This window comes from Suncus etruscus, chromosome 9 (assembly GCF_024139225.1).
Source record: "Suncus etruscus isolate mSunEtr1 chromosome 9, mSunEtr1.pri.cur, whole genome shotgun sequence".
NCBI classification, from domain to species: Eukaryota; Metazoa; Chordata; class Mammalia; order Eulipotyphla; family Soricidae; genus Suncus; species Suncus etruscus.
Window position 1 is genome coordinate 39,113,117 of NC_064856.1, and position 17,481 is coordinate 39,130,597.

Below are 17,481 nucleotides of genomic sequence, written 5' to 3' on the forward strand. Positions count from 1 at the left end.
ACCCCCACAACTCAATTGCTTTTGGCCTTTGTTCCTGTAGACCTGTTAGCCCACATACAAGAGAGATCATTCTATATCTGTCCCTTTCCTTCTTACGAACTTCATTTATCATAACATTCTCTAGTTCCATTAATGTCACAGCAAATTTATGGTTTTGTCTTTTTTAGAGCTGCATAGTGTTTCATTTCTTGATCCACTCATCTGTAATTGGGTACTTTAATTTTATGAATATCTTTGTTATACTAAGTGCTGCAGTGAATATATGTGGATATATACTTTGGAGTTAATGGTTTTGTATTTGAGAATGTCATAGATGCTATTACTGAGTTGTATAGGAATTTTGTTTCTAAGTTTTGAAAATACCTCCACATTATCTTCCATAGAGGCTGAATCAGGTAACATTCTCAGCAACAACAGATGAAGATTTCTCACAACCCTGCTACCACTGGCTGTTTCTAGAGGTTTTTTTTTCGTTTGTTTGTTTGTTTTTGGTTTTTGGTTTTTGGGTCACACCCAGCAGTGCTCAGGAGTTACTCCTGACTGTCTGCTCAGAAATAGCTCCTGGGTGTTTTCTGTTGGAGTTGTGGATTGTGCTGGTTTCCTTTGCTTGGCAGACACTTGGGGGCCTCCCCAGGCATCCCCTGACGGCTTGCCTCGGCTGAGGCGTGTCTCGCTGAGGCTGTGTTTTCTGTTGGAGTTGTGGATTGTGCTGGTTTCCTTTGCTTGGCAGACACTTGGGGGCCTCCCCAGGCATCCCCTGACGGCTTGCCTCGGCTGAGGCGTGTCTCGCTGAGGCTGTGTTTTCTGTTGGAGTTGTGGATTGTGCTGGTTTCCTTTGCTTGGCAGACACTTGGGGGCCTCCCCAGGCATCCCCTGACGGCTTGCCTCGGCTGAGGCGTGTCTCGCTGTGGCTGTGTTTTCTGTTGGAGTTGTGGATTGTGCTGGTTTCCTTTGCTTGGCAGACACTTGGGGGCCTCCCCAGGCATCCCCTGACGGCTTGCCTCGGCTGAGGCGTGTCTCGCTGAGGCTGTGTTTTCTGTTGGAGTTGTGGATTGTGCTGGTTTCCTTTGCTTGGCAGACACTTGGGGGCCTCCCCAGGCATCCCCTGACGGCTTGCCTCGGCTGAGGCGTGTCTCGCTGAGGCTGTGTTTTCTGTTGGAGTTGTGGATTGTGCTGGTTTCCTTTGCTTGGCAGACACTTGGGGGCCTCCCCAGGCATCCCCTGACGGCTTGCCTCGGCTGAGGCGTGTCTCGCTGAGGCTGTGTTTTCTGTTGGAGTTGTGGATTGTGCTGGTTTCCTTTGCTTGGCAGACACTTGGGGGCCTCCCCAGGCATCCCCTGACGGCTTGCCTCGGCTGAGGTGAGTGTTTGGGGGCCGGAGTTGCGGATCAGGCTGACTGCTGGACCCCTAGGCCCGGCAGATATTTTGGGACCTCCCCCAGCCTGCATCAACCTGGGAACTTTGACCACATTCAGCATTAATCTCTTCAAGGCGTGTCTCGCTGAGGCTGTGTTTTCTGTTGGAGTTGTGGATTGTGCTGGTTTCCTTTGCTTGGCAGACACTTGGGGGCCTCCCCAGGCATCCCCTGACGGCTTGCCTCGGCTGAGGCGTGTCTCGCTGAGGCTGTGTTTTTTGTTGGAGTTGTGGATTGTGCTGGTTTCCTTTGCTTGGCAGACACTTGGGGGCCTCCCCAGGCATCCCCTGACGGCTTGCCTCGGCTGAGGCGTGTCTCGCTGAGGCTGTGTTTTCTGTTGGAGTTGTGGATTGTGCTGGTTTCCTTTGCTTGGCAGACACTTGGGGGCCTCCCCAGGCATCCCCTGACGGCTTGCCTCGGCTGAGGCGTGTCTCGCTGAGGCTGTGTTTTCTGTTGGAGTTGTGGATTGTGCTGGTTTCCTTTGCTTGGCAGACACTTGGGGGCCTCCCCAGGCATCCCCTGACGGCTTGCCTCGGCTGAGGCCCGGCAGATATTTTGGGACCTCCCCCAGCCTGCATCAACCTGGGAACTTTGACCACCTTCAGCATTAATCTCTTCAAGGCGTGTCTCGCTGAGGCTGTGTGCGGCCGCGCACTCCACCTCGCCAATGAGTACCACCACAACACGTAGAAAAACCCACAGCGTAAGCGAGACAATGGGGAGACTACGCAGACCAACTTCAACCATAGAGAATGAAGATGGAAACTCTGATGACCCAACAACGACCAACTACCTAAGCAGTCTTTCAGAAATGGAGTTTAGAGACGAAATATGGAGGTTGCTAACAGATATCAAAGAAAGTATAAATCAGAGCACTAATAAAAATCAAGAGAATATGAAGATAGAAATCAGAAAACTCCAAACTGAAATATCAGATCAGATAACAGGTCTGAAAAACTCAATAGACGAATTGAAGAACATAATGGATGAGTTTTCCAACAGCTTAACAGCAGCTGAGGATAGAATTAGTGCTTTAGAAGACGAGATGCATAACAACTTTACACAGCAGAAGAGATTAGAAAAAAGCCTCAAATCAAATGATCAGACAATGGAAAATTTACTCAAAGAATATGAGAAGATGAAAATAGAAGTCTTTGACAAGCTCAACAGAAACAACTTCAGAATCATTGGAGTCCCAGAGACCCAAGAAGAAAATCTTCAGGAAGAATCAATGGTTAAGAACATCATCACAGAGAAACTACCAGAGCTAAAGAAAACATGTGACCAAATCCTGCATGCCCGAAGAGTACCAGCTAAAAAAGACCCCAGTAGAAACACCCCAAGACACATCCTAGTCACCATGATGAAACCCACCGATAGAGATAGAATACTGCAAGCAGCAAGATCGAAAAGGGAAATTACATTCCACGGAGCATCCTTGAAATTTACAGCAGACCTGTCACCAGAAACACTCAAGGCCAGAAGGCAGTGGTGGGACGTAGTGGCAAAACTCAATGAAATAAATGCTTCGCCAAGAATATTGCACCCAGCAAAACTAAGTTTCAGGTTTGACGGATGTATACACGGCTTCACAGATAAACAACAGCTCAAAATCTTTGCAGACTCAAAACCAGCCTTAAAAGAAAAACTGAAAGATCTACTCTAAAAACAAGACAGAACAAAAAACACACCAAACTTCTACACAAAGATGGCAATAAATCCCATGACAATTATTTCTCTCAATGTCAATGGACTAAATGCACCAGTTAAGAGGCACAGAGTGGCGAAATGGATCAAAAAACTGAAGCCAACCTTCTGCTGTCTACAAGAAACTCACCTGAATAGTCAGAATAAACATAGACTCAAAATCAAAGGCTGGAGGAAAATCATTCAAGCAAACAACACCCTTAAAAAAGCGGGGGTGGCCATACTAATATCAGATGACACAAACTTTATACTCAGAAAAGTTGTAAGGGACAAAGATGGATATTATGTACTAATCAAGGGATTTGTACAGCAAGAAGAAATCACTCTCCTAAACATATACGCACCGAATGAGGGTCCAGCAAAGTATTTAATACAATTGTTGACAAATCTGAAGAAGGATATCAATAATAACACAATAATTGTGGGAGACCTCAAAACAGGCTTGTCAACACTTGATAGGTCAACCAAAGGGAAACCCAACAAAAATATACTAGACCTGCAAAGAGAAATGGATGAAAGAGGCCTAGTAGATATATATAGGGCACTCTATCCTCAGAAACCTGGATACACATTCTTTTCCAATGTACATGGATCATTCTCCAGGATAGATCATGTGCTGGCACATAAAACATACCTCCATAAAATAAAAAAGATAGACATTTTGCAGGCTGCCTTTGCTGACCACAAGGCTCTGAAGTTAGATGTGAACTGCAAAGGGACACAGAAGAAAAAAATTAACACCTGGAAGTTAAACAGCCTCATACTCAATAACCAGTGGGTCCGAGATGAAATCAAGGAGGAAATCAAAAGGTTCCTGGAAACAAATGACAATAAAGACACAAACTATCAGAACTTATGGGACACAGCAAAAGCAGTACTGAGAGGAAAATTTATAGCTTTGCAAGCACACATCAGGAAGGAAGAAGGAGCTTACCTGAGTAGCTTAATGACACAGCTAATAGAACTAGAAAGTGCTCAACAAAAGGACCCAAAAATAGGGAGACAGAAGGAAATAACAAAGCTGAGAGCAGAAATCAACGAAGTGGAAACCCAAAAAACAATCCGAAAGATCAACGAAAGCAGAAGTTGGTTCTTTGAAAAAATAAACAAGATTGATAGACCATTGGCAAAACTCACAAAGCAAAAGGAAGAGAGAAACTTGATAACGCGTATTAGAAATGAAAAGGGGGAGATCACTACAGATACTGCAGAGATTCAAAGGGTATTCAGAGAATACTTTGAGAAACTCTATGCCACTAAATATGAGAACCTGGAAGAAATGGATAAATTTCTGAACTCATATAACCTTCCACGGTTGAATAAAGAAGAGGTAGCATATCTAAACACCCCCATCACTATTGAGGAAATTAAAACTGTAATCAAAAATTTACCCAAAAACAAAAGCCCAGGCCCTGATGGATTCACGAATGAATTCTTTCAAACCTTTCAAGAGGAACTACTACCAATTCTGGCCAGGCTCTTTTATGAAATCGAAAAAACAGGAATACTTCCAAATAGCTTTTATGAAGCCAACATCACCTTAATACCAGAACCTGATAGAGATGCTGCCAAAAAAGAAAATTACAGACCAATATCCCTGATGAACACAGATGCAAAGATCCTCAACAAAATCCTGGCGAACAGGATCCAGTGCCTCATCAAGAAGATCATCCACTTTGATCAAGTAGGTTTCATCCCAGGAATGCAAGGATGGTTTAACATCCGTAAATCTATCAATATAATACACAACATAAACAACAACAAAAATAAAAATCACATGGTCATATCAATAGATGCAGAAAAAGCATTTGATAAGGTTCAACACCCATTCTTGATGAAAACTCTCAGCAAGATAGGAATAAAAGGAACCTTTCTCAATATAGTCAAAGCCATCTACCAGAAGCCAGTGGCAAATATTATCCTCAATGGAGAAAAACTAAAATCCTTTCCTCTAAATTCTGGTACAAGACAAGGCTGTCCTCTCTCACCACTCCTATTCAACATAGCACTGGAAGCACTTGCTATAGCGATTAGGCAAGAAAAAGATATCAAGGGAATCCAGATAGGAAAGGAAGAAGTCAAGCTCTCACTGTTTGCAGATGACATGATACTCTACTTAGAAAACCCTAAAGACTCTACCAAAAAGCTTCTAGAAATAATAGATTTGTATAGCAAAGTGGCAGGATACAAAATTAACACACAAAAATCAATGGCCTTTTTATACACTAATAATGATAGGGAAGAAATGGACATTAAGAGAACAATCCCATTCACATTAGTTCCACACAAACTCAAATATCTTGGAGTCAACCTGACTAAAGATGTGAAGGATCTATACAAAGAAAACTACAAAACACTGCTCCAAGAAATAAGAGAGGACACGCGGAAATGGAAACACATACCATGCTCATAGATTGGCAGGATCAACATCATTAAAATGGCAATACTTCCAAAAGCATTGTATAGATTTAACGCGATTCCTCTAAAGATACCCATGACATTTTTCAAAGAAGTGGATCAAATACTTCTGAAATTCATCTGGAACAACAAACAACCTCGAATAGCTAAAGCACTCCTTGGGAAAAGGAATATGAGAGGCATTACTTTCCCCAATTTTAAGTTGTATTACAAAGCAACAGTTATAAAAACAGCATGGTATTGGAATAAAAACAGACCCTCAGATCAGTGGAATAGGCTTGAGTACTCAGAGAAGGTTCCTCAGACATATAACCACCTTGTTTTTGATAAAGGAGCAAAAAATCCTAAATGGAGCAGGGAAAGCCTATTCAACAAGTGGTGTTGGCACAACTGGTTAACCACTTGCAAAAAAGCGAACTCAGACCCCCAGCTAACACCATATACAAAGGTAAAATCCAAATGGATTAAAGACCTTGATATCAGAACTGAAACTATAAGGTATATAGAACAACATGTAGGTGAAACACTCCAGGACATTGAGACTAAAGGCATCTTTAAGGAGGAGACAGCACTTTCCAAGCAAGTGGAAGCAGAGATAAACAGATGGGACTATATTAAGCTGAAAAGCTTCTGCATCTCAAAGGAAATAGTGCCCAGAATACAAAGGCCACCCACTGAGTGGGAGAAATTATTCACCCAATACACATCAGATAAAGGGCTAATATCCAAAATTTACAAGGTACTGACAGAACTATACAAGAAAAAAACAACTAACCCCATCAAAAAATGGGGAGAAGAAATGAACAGACACTTTGAAAAAGAAGAAAGGCAAATGGCCAAAAGGCACATGAAAAGATGTTCAACATCACTAATCGTCAGGGAGATGCAAATCAAAACTACTATGAGGTACCACCTCACGCCACTGAGATTGGCACACATCACAAGAAAGGAAAACAAGCAGTGCTGGCGGGGATGTGGAGAGAAAGGAACTCTTTTTCACTGCTGGTGGGAATGCCGTCTAGTACAACCTTTATGGAAAGCGATATGGAGATTCCTTCACAAACTGGAAATTGAGCTTCCATACGATCCAGCTATACCACTCCTAGGAATATACCCAAGAAACACAAATATACAATACAAAAAACCCTTCCTTACTCCTATATTCATTGCAGCGCTATTTACAATAGCCAGACTCTGGAAACAACCAAGATGCCCTTCAACAGATGAGTGGCTGAAGAAACTGTGGTACATATACACAATGGAATACTATGCAGCCATCAGGAGAGATGAAGTCATGAAATTTTCCAATACATGGATGTACATGGAATCTATTATGCTGAGTGAAGTAAGTCAGAGGGAGAGAGAAAGACGCAGAATGGTTTCACTCATCTATGGGCTTTAAGAAAAATGAAGGACATTTTTAACAATATCTCAGAGACAAGAGAGATGAGGGCTGGTAGGTGCAGCTCAGGACATGCAGCTCATCACATAGAGTGATGAGTGCAGTTGCAGAGATGACTACACTGAAAACTATCATAAAATGTGAATGAATGAGGGAAGTAGAAAGCCTGTCTCGAGTACAGGTGTAGGGGGGTGGGGAGGAGGGAGATCTGGGAAATTGGTGGTGGGAATGTTGCACCGGTGAAGGGGGGTGCTCTTTACATGACTGTAATCATACAACTATAATCATGTTTGTAATCACGGTGTTTAAATAAAGATAAAAAAAAAAAAAAAAAAAAAAAAGAAATAGCTCCTGGCAGGCACAGGGGACCATATGGGACACCGGTATTTGAACCAACCACCCTTGGTCCTGGATTGGCTGCTTGCAAGGCAAACGCCGCTGTGCTATCTCTCTGGGCCCCGTTTCTAGAGGTTTTGATGTGTGATATTCTCACATAATATGTTTTGAATTACATTTCCCTAATCATGAGAGATGAACATTCTTTTATATACATACTGGCTATTTGTTCATTTTCACTCCTTATTTTTTATATGAATTTTGGACTTTTACTGCTTATCTTTGTGAGTACTGTATATATCCTGGATATCAATCCTTTATATGATATGTTAAATGATTAATATTTTTTGCATTCAGTTAGTTGTCTTTTAATTTTAGCCTGTTTCTTTGGCTATACAGAAACTCTTAATTTTTTTTTTTTGATTTTTTGGGGCCACATCCAGTTATGCTCAAGGGTTACTCCTGGCTATGCACTCAGAAATCACTCCTGGATTGGGGGACCATATGGAATGCCAGGGATCGAACCAGTGTCCATTCTGGGTCAGCCGTTTGCAAGACAAATGCCCTCCTGTTGCACTACCACTCCGGCCCAGAAACTCTTAAATTTAATTTAATTCAATTTGTTTATTTTTGATTCTCTTGTTTTTAATATGAAAAGGTGTATGATATTACACCTTTGTTCAGATTAGTTATCATATTATGTTGTGCCATGTGAGTATGACAATAAAATTTTCAACTAGTTTTTTTTTCATTTTTCTAATTTTAATCATAACATCATAATTTACCAAGTTGTTCATAATATAATTATTTTAGGCATAAATACCAAATTTACCTCTAGTGTGACCTTCTCTTTACCAGTATCCTCTGTCTCCCACCCATAACCATAGCCTTTCCCACACAATTAAATTTACTTCAAATTGTTTGTTTCAACACAAAGGCCAGTAGAATTACCAAAACTTAGATCAACAAGAGTCAATTTGAAATAATTGTTATATATCTCAATGGTGTTACTAACGTCAGTGTCTAAGGTTTTATAGGGCTGTGGTTGGTGTTAGTTGAGTCTTTCTGTGTTACTATTTAGGCTCACTGAGTTTGGTAGATTTTTATATACTGTGTTTTTCACTCTATAAGACACAACTGACCATAAGGCACACATAGTTATTAGATGCAATCATCCCCTGTACTCAATCTTCAGCTCCAGGTGACATTTGCTCCATAAGATGCACTTTTTTTGGGGAAAAAGTATGTCTTATGATAAGAAAAATCAGATTTCCTGTGATACTACTGGGCTAACATTACTATAAAATATTGAAGTGTTTTTAGATCTGTATTTATAGATCCAGTATTTATAGATCTGAAACAAATTTAGTGGCATGGAAGTTTGATAAGGTCAAAGTCACAGAGCTAGGTAGTTCTTGTCACTGGACTGTGGCACTGGGCTGTTGCAGTTCATTCAGAAAGGGGGGTCTGCCCACTCCCCTTTCTGAGAATACTAGAGGCATAAGCTCATGCCATTCTACATAGAAGTATTGACAAGCATTATTTTCTTTTGGATACAGGCTGTTTTTCTGCTGGAAGGTAATGGCTGTAGGTAGTGGCTGCTGGATTTTCTAATGGTGGTGTGGGTGTGAGGGAATTTGGCCCAATCCCATTTAAAAAAAAAACATTCTAGAGTTTTCAACCCTGTAGTAATTCTAGCAGCTCATATTTTATTTTAATCGCAAACCTGGACCATGCTTGTCTGTGAGTTTAAGGTGTGGCTGTTGGTCTGGGCTGTTGCAGTTCATGCAGAAAGGGCAATCTCTGCCTCCTATTCCTTTCTTTCCAAGAATGCCACGGTGGTATCAGCCTGTACCAGGCTATCTGAGATGTATCAGAAGCCATTATTTTTTTTTTTTTAGCTTGGATGAGGAGTTGAGTTATTTTTCTACTGGAAAGATTTTTTCAACTAATTGAGGTGTATGAATGTATACCATCTGTGAATTAGGAGTGTTTTATCCTCTCTGCCTCAAAATGAGGGATGTATACAGTGATACTTTTTGAGTTTTGAGTATTATAATTGTGTCTTTTAGGATTATAATTAGATTTCAGATTCTAAGAATTCGAATTGATGTCAGGCTGTGCAATTCCCTGGTCTAATGGTGGGAGGTGGAACAGAGGAGGGCCCAGGCTTCTGGACATGAGGCTGTCCATCCATATCATGGCCAAGGATAAGAGTGTGGAGCAAGGAAAGAACAGCTCCAAGAGGCAAACACCTGAGTTTTGAAGATTAGAATTCCCTAGTTTCAAATTTAGTTGCTGAGATTAGCAACTCTCTAGTTTAGGGGTAAGAGTTTAGGGGTGGTTGTAGGATGGCCCTATGATTTGTGCATGAGTCTGTCTTCTGGAACCTGGCCAGGGAAAATGGGTGGAGTGAGTAATATTTTCAAATATCTTTTTTGTCTGATTTCTAATGCTCTTAGACATGTACTAGACACCATGTAGTACACATACAGCATGTGATGAAACATGCTCAGGAAGTTTAAAATAGTTTAATTTCCTTCATGAAAAATTTTAACTTCAAAAGATTATGGTACTATGATTTACAATATTCTGTGTTAAAAACATTTGGGTTATACCTGATGGCTCTTACTCCTGATTCTATGCTCAATGATCACTTCTGCCTGGTCTCAGGATCTTATGAAGTGCTAGGAAAAGAACTTGGCTCAGCAGCATCAAAGGAACATTCTACCTACTGTACTATCATAAGGTCCAATTTACAATATTGTCAATGGCTTCCTATGTACATAATTCTAATACTACACCATTACCAGTATACTCACATATCTCTTTTCAAAGTTCCCAATGCCCCTCCTTGAAGGTTAAAAAAGGTTGGGGTGGGTGGCCATACCTGGTGATGCTCATTGCTTACTCTTCACTTTGCTCTCAGGAATCATTTGTTGAGGTACTAAGGGGACCACATGGAATGCAGGGGATTAAACCAGAGTCAGCTGCATACAAACCTTATCTGCTGTACTAGCTCTCTGGTTTCAGATTAAAAGTTTTTTTTGGGGGCAGTTCTTATGCAGAGATCAGGACACTCGGGGTTCCCTCCTAAGAGTTTCTCAGGACATCTATGTGGCCACAACAGTGTTTCTCAGCCAACTAGGGATGGGGTTCATGTGAGGGCCTAAAGATGCAGTACTGATCAGACCCTTCATGCTGGATTTTGGCTCACTCTAGCAGTAGTGTTCAGGGCTACAGTTGATGATGCCTGTGGACTCTAAGACTGCACTGGGAAATGCTCAGGGAAGCATGTAGTGCCATAAAAGAACTGGGGTCAGTCACATGCAAAGCATGTGCTTTTAACCCTTAAAACTCTTCAGTCATGAGGTTAATGTTAAAGGTCACATACAAATAGTAAATAGGCTTTTTATACAAATCCAATTGGCAACAAGTTCATAAAGATGCTAAGAAGAGATAGTGGTATGGGGAAAATTATAGGAGATAAAATGAAGATGAAAGGGATGTGTATGTGCAGTGGGAAGTGGTGGAGGAAAGTAATGTAATGCATCAAGCTTTTATTGGGTTAGAACATATAGTGGATGAAAGTCATCGAAAGTCACAGAAAGGAGACCTTAAATTTTATTTTAAGAACTGGAAAGTATTTCTCATAAATTTATAAATTAAAAAATAACTTTATAGATAAGATAGAATTATATAAACTATGTTAATGCTAATTAATCAACATTGCTTTATTGGTTTTGTTTTTGTTTTTGGCTCACACCTGGCAGCGCTCAGGGGTTACTTCTGGCTGTATGCTCAGAAATCGCTCCTGGCAGGCTCGGGGACCATATGGAATGCTGGGATTTGAACCACCATCCATCTGCATGCAAGGCAAATGCCCTACCTCCATGCTGTCTCTCCGGCCCCAATCAGCATTGCTTTTAGAACTTATTATTATTTTTTTTTGGTTTTTGGGCCACACCTGGCGGTGCTCAGGGGTTACTCCTGGCTGTCTGCTCAGAAATAGCTCCTGGCAGGCATGGGGGACCATATGGGACACCGGGATTCAAACCAACCACCTTAGGTCCTGGATCGGCTGATTGCAAGGCAAATGCTGCTGTGCTATCTCTCCAGGCCCTACTTTTAGAACTTTTTTTAATAGTTGAAGATTCATTTTTAAAACTGGACTATAATAGTAATGGAGTTTCAAATTAGAAATTGAATATAATTATAAATTTAATATAAACATATGGAGTTTATAATTATTAAGTTATATTATAGTATACAATTGAGACTACATACTAAGGACAGTTTAATAATTGAACCACAAATAAAATTTTAAAATTATATTTTTCAGATACTGATCGAGCTTTATCATTACTGGAACAGTACTGCAAAAAACTAAGGAAACCAGAGGAACAGCAACTGAAAAATGCAGTTAAGAAGGTGATGGGAATATTTAGGAGCAGCTTATTTCAAGCTCTGCTAGGTATGTGTTAAAATTATTTATCAAGTTGATCAAAATTGAATGAATTATTTTAGTAAGGTGGTCAAAAAGCTAATGATGATCAAATTAAAAACTGTAATTATTTTTCCTTGAAGGAAAGATTTAGCTTTATTTTTAAGCTTAAGTTACAGAAGAGCTTGTACAAAATAAAATTTAACAGGTTGTTTACAAATATTAAAGTCATGTTTTATCAATGCTCCCCAAAACATTTAATGCAGCTCCTCTATAGATATCCATGACATTCTTCAAAGAAATGTATCAAACACTCCTGAAATTTATTTGAAACACTAGCAACTCTTGGGAAAAGGAATTGAGGGGCATCACTTTCCCCAACTTTAAATTGTATTATAAAGTTATAGTCATTAAAACAGCATGGTACTGGAATAAAGACCAACCCTCAGATCAGTGGAATAGATTTGAGTATTCAGGGAATGTTCCCCAGACGTACAATCACCTAATTTTTGATAAAGGGGCAAAAATGCAAAATGAAGCAAGGAAAGCCTCTTTAACAAGTGGTGTTGGCACAGCTGGTCATTCACTTGCAAAAAAAAAAAAGCGAACTCAGACCTCCATCTAACACCATGCATAAAGGTCATATCCAAATGGATTAAAGATCTTGACATCATACCCCAAACCATAAGGTATAGAGAATATATATAAGGTGTATAGAACACATAGGTAAAACACCCCATGGCATTGAGACTAAAGGCATCTTTAAGGAGGAAACAGCACTCTCCAAACATGTGGAAGCAGAGATAAACAGATGGGAATATATTAAACTGAGAAGCTTCTATACATCAAAAGGAAATAGTGCCCAGGATACAAGAGCCTGAGTGGGAGAAACTATTCACCCAATACCCATCAGATAAGGGGCTAATATCCAAAGTATACAGGGCACTGATGGAACTTTATAAGAAAAAAAAACTTCTCATCTCATCAAAAAATGGGGAGAAGAAATGGACAGACACTTTGATAAAGAAGAAATACAAATGGCCAAAAGGCACATGAAAAAATGCTCCACGGGGCCGGGAAGGTGGCGCTAGAGGTAAGGTGTCTGCCTTACAAGCGCTAGCCAAGGAACGACCGCGGTTCGATCCCCCGGCGTCCCATATGGTCCCCCCAAGCCAGGGGCGATTTCTGAGCACATAGCCAGGAGTAACCCCTGAGCGTCAAACGGGTGTGGCCCAAAAACCAAAAAAAAAAAAAAAAACAAGAAAAAATGCTCCACATCACTAATCATTAGGGAGATGCAAATCAAAACTACAATGAGGTACCATCTCACACCACAAAGACTGGCACACATCTCAAAGAACAAGAACAATCAGTATTGGTGGGAATGTGGAGAGAAAGGAACTCTTATTCACTGCTGGTGGAAATGCTATTTTTATGGACAACAATATGGAGATTCCTCAAAAACTGGACATTGAACTCCCATATGATCCAGCAATACCACTTCTAGGATATACCCTAGGAACACAAAAATACAATTTAAAAATCCCCTCTTCATATCGATATTTATTGCAGCACTGTTTACAATAGCCAGACTGTGGAATCAATGGAGATGCCCTTCAACAGATGAATGGCTAAAGCAACTGTGGTACATATACACAATGGAATATTATGCAGCCATCAGGAGAGATGAAGTCATAAAATTTTCCTATACATGGATGTACATGGAAACTGTCATGCTGAGTGAAATAATCCAGAGGGAAAGAGAGAGACACAAAATAATCTCACTGATTTATGGGTTTTAAGAAAAATAAAATACATTATTTTTATAATCCCCAAAGATGAGGTCTGAAAGGACCAGTTCATGATATGAAGCTTACCACAAAGAGTGGTGAGTGCACTTAGAATAATAACTACCCTAACAACTACCATGACAATATTAATGAGTAGGAGAAGTAGAATGCCTGTCTCGAATACAGGCAGGGGGTTGGGGAGGAGGGAGATGGGGGCATTGTTGGTGGGGATGTTGCACTGGTGAAGAGGGGTGTTCTTTGTATGACTGAAACCAAACTACAATCATTTGTTATCCCGGTGTTTAAAAAAGAAATAAAAAATAATGTTTTATATGAGAAGAATAACTTTAATGGAAAAATTCTGAGTATTTTGCTGCAAAAGATGAATAAAAATGCTAGACTAGGAATGGCATTACTCAAGAAATGGTAGGTCATATTCTACTTAGAACATAGTTCTATGTTTATTCTTATAACAAATGAAAACTTAAAAAAGCTTTTTATTAAAACCATTGTGATTGTGGCTGGAGCGATAGCATTGTGGCAGAGCATTTGCCTTGCATGTGGCTGACCTGGCACTGACTCAGGTTCAATTTCCGGCATCCCATATGGTCCCCGAGCCTGCCAGAAGTTATTTCTGAGTGCAGAGCCAAGAGTAACCTCGGAGCACCACCAGGTGTTGCCCAAAAATCACGAAACAAAATAAAACAAAAAAACACCTCCCCCTCAAAACAAAACCCAACACAAAACCATTGTGATTTACAAAGTTCTTCATAGTTTCAGACATACAAAGTTTCATTGCCACTCTCACCATAAATATTGACCTTCCTCCACCAATGTTCTCAAAGAGCATCCCATGACACCAAATCTGTCCCCCAGACTTTTGATTGTTAAGGTTTGGGTTTCATGATTACATTGTTTTTGATTCTGGCTTGGGTATTTAGTTCTGTACTTTTTTAACATCACCAATGCACCTGATACCTGTTGGCTCCGTCCCCCAATCTTTTCATATTTTGTTTCTCCTCCTCTACTATCTTTCCTTCTCTTTGCTATACTCTGGAGCCTAGAGTGTTCTTGACAGCTCCGACTTAAATCACTGCATTTCTTCATACATTTATTCTAAACATCACATGTAAATGATATAATTTTGTATTTATTCCTTTTCTTCTGGCTTACTTCGCTTAACATACTATATTTTTTGTACCATAAGACACACTACCCCCCCCCCCCAAGTGGATCTTATGGAGCGAATGTCATCTAAAACTAAGCCTAAGTGCAGGGGAAGAGAACATCTAAAACCATGTGAATATTATGGTCAGGTGAGTCTTAAAGAGCAAAAAAATATGGTAATATATCTTCCAGTTCTATCGATGTTGCAGCAAATTGCATGATTGCATCGCTTTTTATAACTATATAGTATTCCATTGTATATATGTATCACAAATTCATGATCCAATCATCTGATCAAGGTTGATCCCAGCTCTTAGCTATTGTACTGCGTGTGTAATGAATATTGTATGGTATGTATACATACATCCTTTTCAATCAGTGTGAAAACTTTCCTTTATTTTTACTTTTTAATAAAGTTTATGATGCAAAGTTTGCTAATGAAAATCTCCTTGCCTTAAATTTTTATCAGTTCTGCTCAGGGGTTACTCCTGGCTCAGCACTCAGGAATTACTCCAGGCAGTACTTAGATGACTGTATAGGTTGCTGAGGAATGAACTTAGGTTGACTGCTAGCAAGGCATTTTTATCATATGCTTTTTGGCCATCTGTATTTCTTCTTTGAGGGAAAATTCTTCCTATTTTATTTTTCCTTTTGAGGTTTGTATAATGGTTTTCCACCATTTTACTCTAAACCTGTGTCTATCCTGAAGTTTTTTTGTTTGTTTGTTTGTTTCTTTTTTTGGGTCACATTCTGTGGCACTCCTGGCTCTGCACTCAGAAGTTGCTCCTGGCAGGCTCGGGGGACCATGTGGGTTGCCGGGATTTAAACCATCATCTCTCCTGGATCAGCTGTGTGCAAGGCAAACACCCTACAGCTGTGCTATCTCTTTGGCCTCTCCTCTTACAAGTCTTATATATATTAAAAAACAAAGAAACAAAAAATAAAAACTAAAACTGCTGGAATTTCTTTTTTGGAGTTAGGGGTCCCACCTACTAGTGCTTGACCCTTCCTGATTCTGCACTCAAAGATCACTCATAATGATTACAGAGGGACTGTATGGAGACCCAGAACTGAACCCAAGTTGGCCTGTGTAAGGCAAGTGTATCTGCTGTACTATTGCGATGTCACCAGTAGATCTGTAGTTTTGTTTAAAATTTTTTTTGAGAAATCTCCATGTTGTTTGCAATACAGGCTGAATAAGTAGATATTCTTACAAACAGTGAATGAATACTTCTTTTTCTCCACCTCTGTCAGAAATTATTTCTGATCTTTTCGATACAGGTCATTCTCACAAGTCTGTGTTGTTTTGATGTGCATTTCCCTAATAGATATTCCCTATTATCTAATAAGTGATAAATAGTTTATGCGTCTTTTGGTCATTGTATGTCTTCTTTGGAGAAAGATACTTTCATTAATTAAAAAAAAGAAAGTTACATTTCTTTTCCACCCCCTTGACCTCCCCAATTCAAAAGCTTACAACAATGAACTAGCTACTGCACATTCAGATGTTAGGCAGAGGGTGACATCTTGTGGTAATACTGAGGAAATTGTATTTTTTCTTCCAGTGGACTGTTTTTTATCATGATTGTATTACTAACTGCAGAATTTGTATATCAGTGAATTAGATTTTAGTTATATTTTACAGATTAATTAATATATATTCTACTTGTATAACTGAAATATACTTGTATAACTGTATTACTATTTTCAAATTTCTATTAGGTTATTCCCCCACCCCCTTCATTAAGTTGTGATATCCTGGGGTTGCCCACTTGATGTGTGTGTGAGGGGTCCACAAATATATGGTTGCACTACTTTACAGATCATATACTTGTTATGGTGCTGGGATTCCATTGCAAGTACACTTAGCGGTGGGATGGTGTTGGTGATTAAACTAGTGGTCTCTCTTTTGTAAGGCAGGTACTCTACTCACATTCCCAGGGCGCTTTTGTTGGGTTACTCTTTAAGCAATGAAGGGGCAATTGAGAGAGAGTGGAAATAAAGAGAAAATGCCCAGAGATAGATTGGGGAGGGAAACTGGAGACATTGGTAGGAAATGTGCATTGTACTACAAAATAATAGAAATTATCTATCTATCTATCTATCTATCTATCTATCTATCTATCTATCTATCTATCTATCTATCTATCTATCTATCTATCTATCTATCATCTAGAAGGAGATAAGAAAAATGTATGCCTCAGAGACAAGAAGGGGAAATGCTTGTGGGAAAGGGGAGAGGGAAACTGAGAACATTGGTTGTGGGAAATGTACACTGGTAGGTAGAGGTTTTTGTACATTGTATGACTGTACCTCAAACATGAACAACTTTACCTGTGGGGAAAAAACCAACAACAACAACAACAACTGTATTATGAACAACCCTGTAAACGCAGTGTTTAAATAAAAAATAATTCTTGCACTCCTATAGTCTCTCAAATTTGAACCAAGATGATCTGAACTATCTGAACAGATCTATCACTATTGGGGAAATTGAAATGGTAATCAAAGACTTCTCTAAAACAAAAATCTATGCCCAGATGGATTCACTATTGAATGATTTAGTTAGGTAATAAGATACCATTCAATTTCTTATTTTTCAGGATGGCTATTTAGGACTTTTTTTATTATTTCATGTAGACTTTATTAGTGACTTCTAATTCCTTGAATAATGTAGATTGACTTTGGATGGGAATTGCATTGAGTTTGATCTATATAATAGGCTGGTTATTTTTGACAATGTTTATTCTTTTGATAGACAAGCATGGATATTTTTCCATTTCCTAAAGTCTTTTCTTTCTTG

General features: G+C 39.6%; 1 protein-coding gene across 1 annotated transcript in view; it reads left to right on the forward strand.

The window, feature by feature from the left end:
* DLG2 (discs large MAGUK scaffold protein 2) overlaps positions 1-17,481 on the forward strand; it is a 2,242,830-nt gene that overhangs the window by 31,073 nt on the left and 2,194,276 nt on the right. Inside the window, exon 2 of the mRNA XM_049780036.1 lies at positions 11,620-11,751. Within this exon, the coding sequence (XP_049635993.1) occupies positions 11,620-11,751 (132 nt within the window). The remainder of the gene's footprint in view (positions 1-11,619; positions 11,752-17,481) is intronic.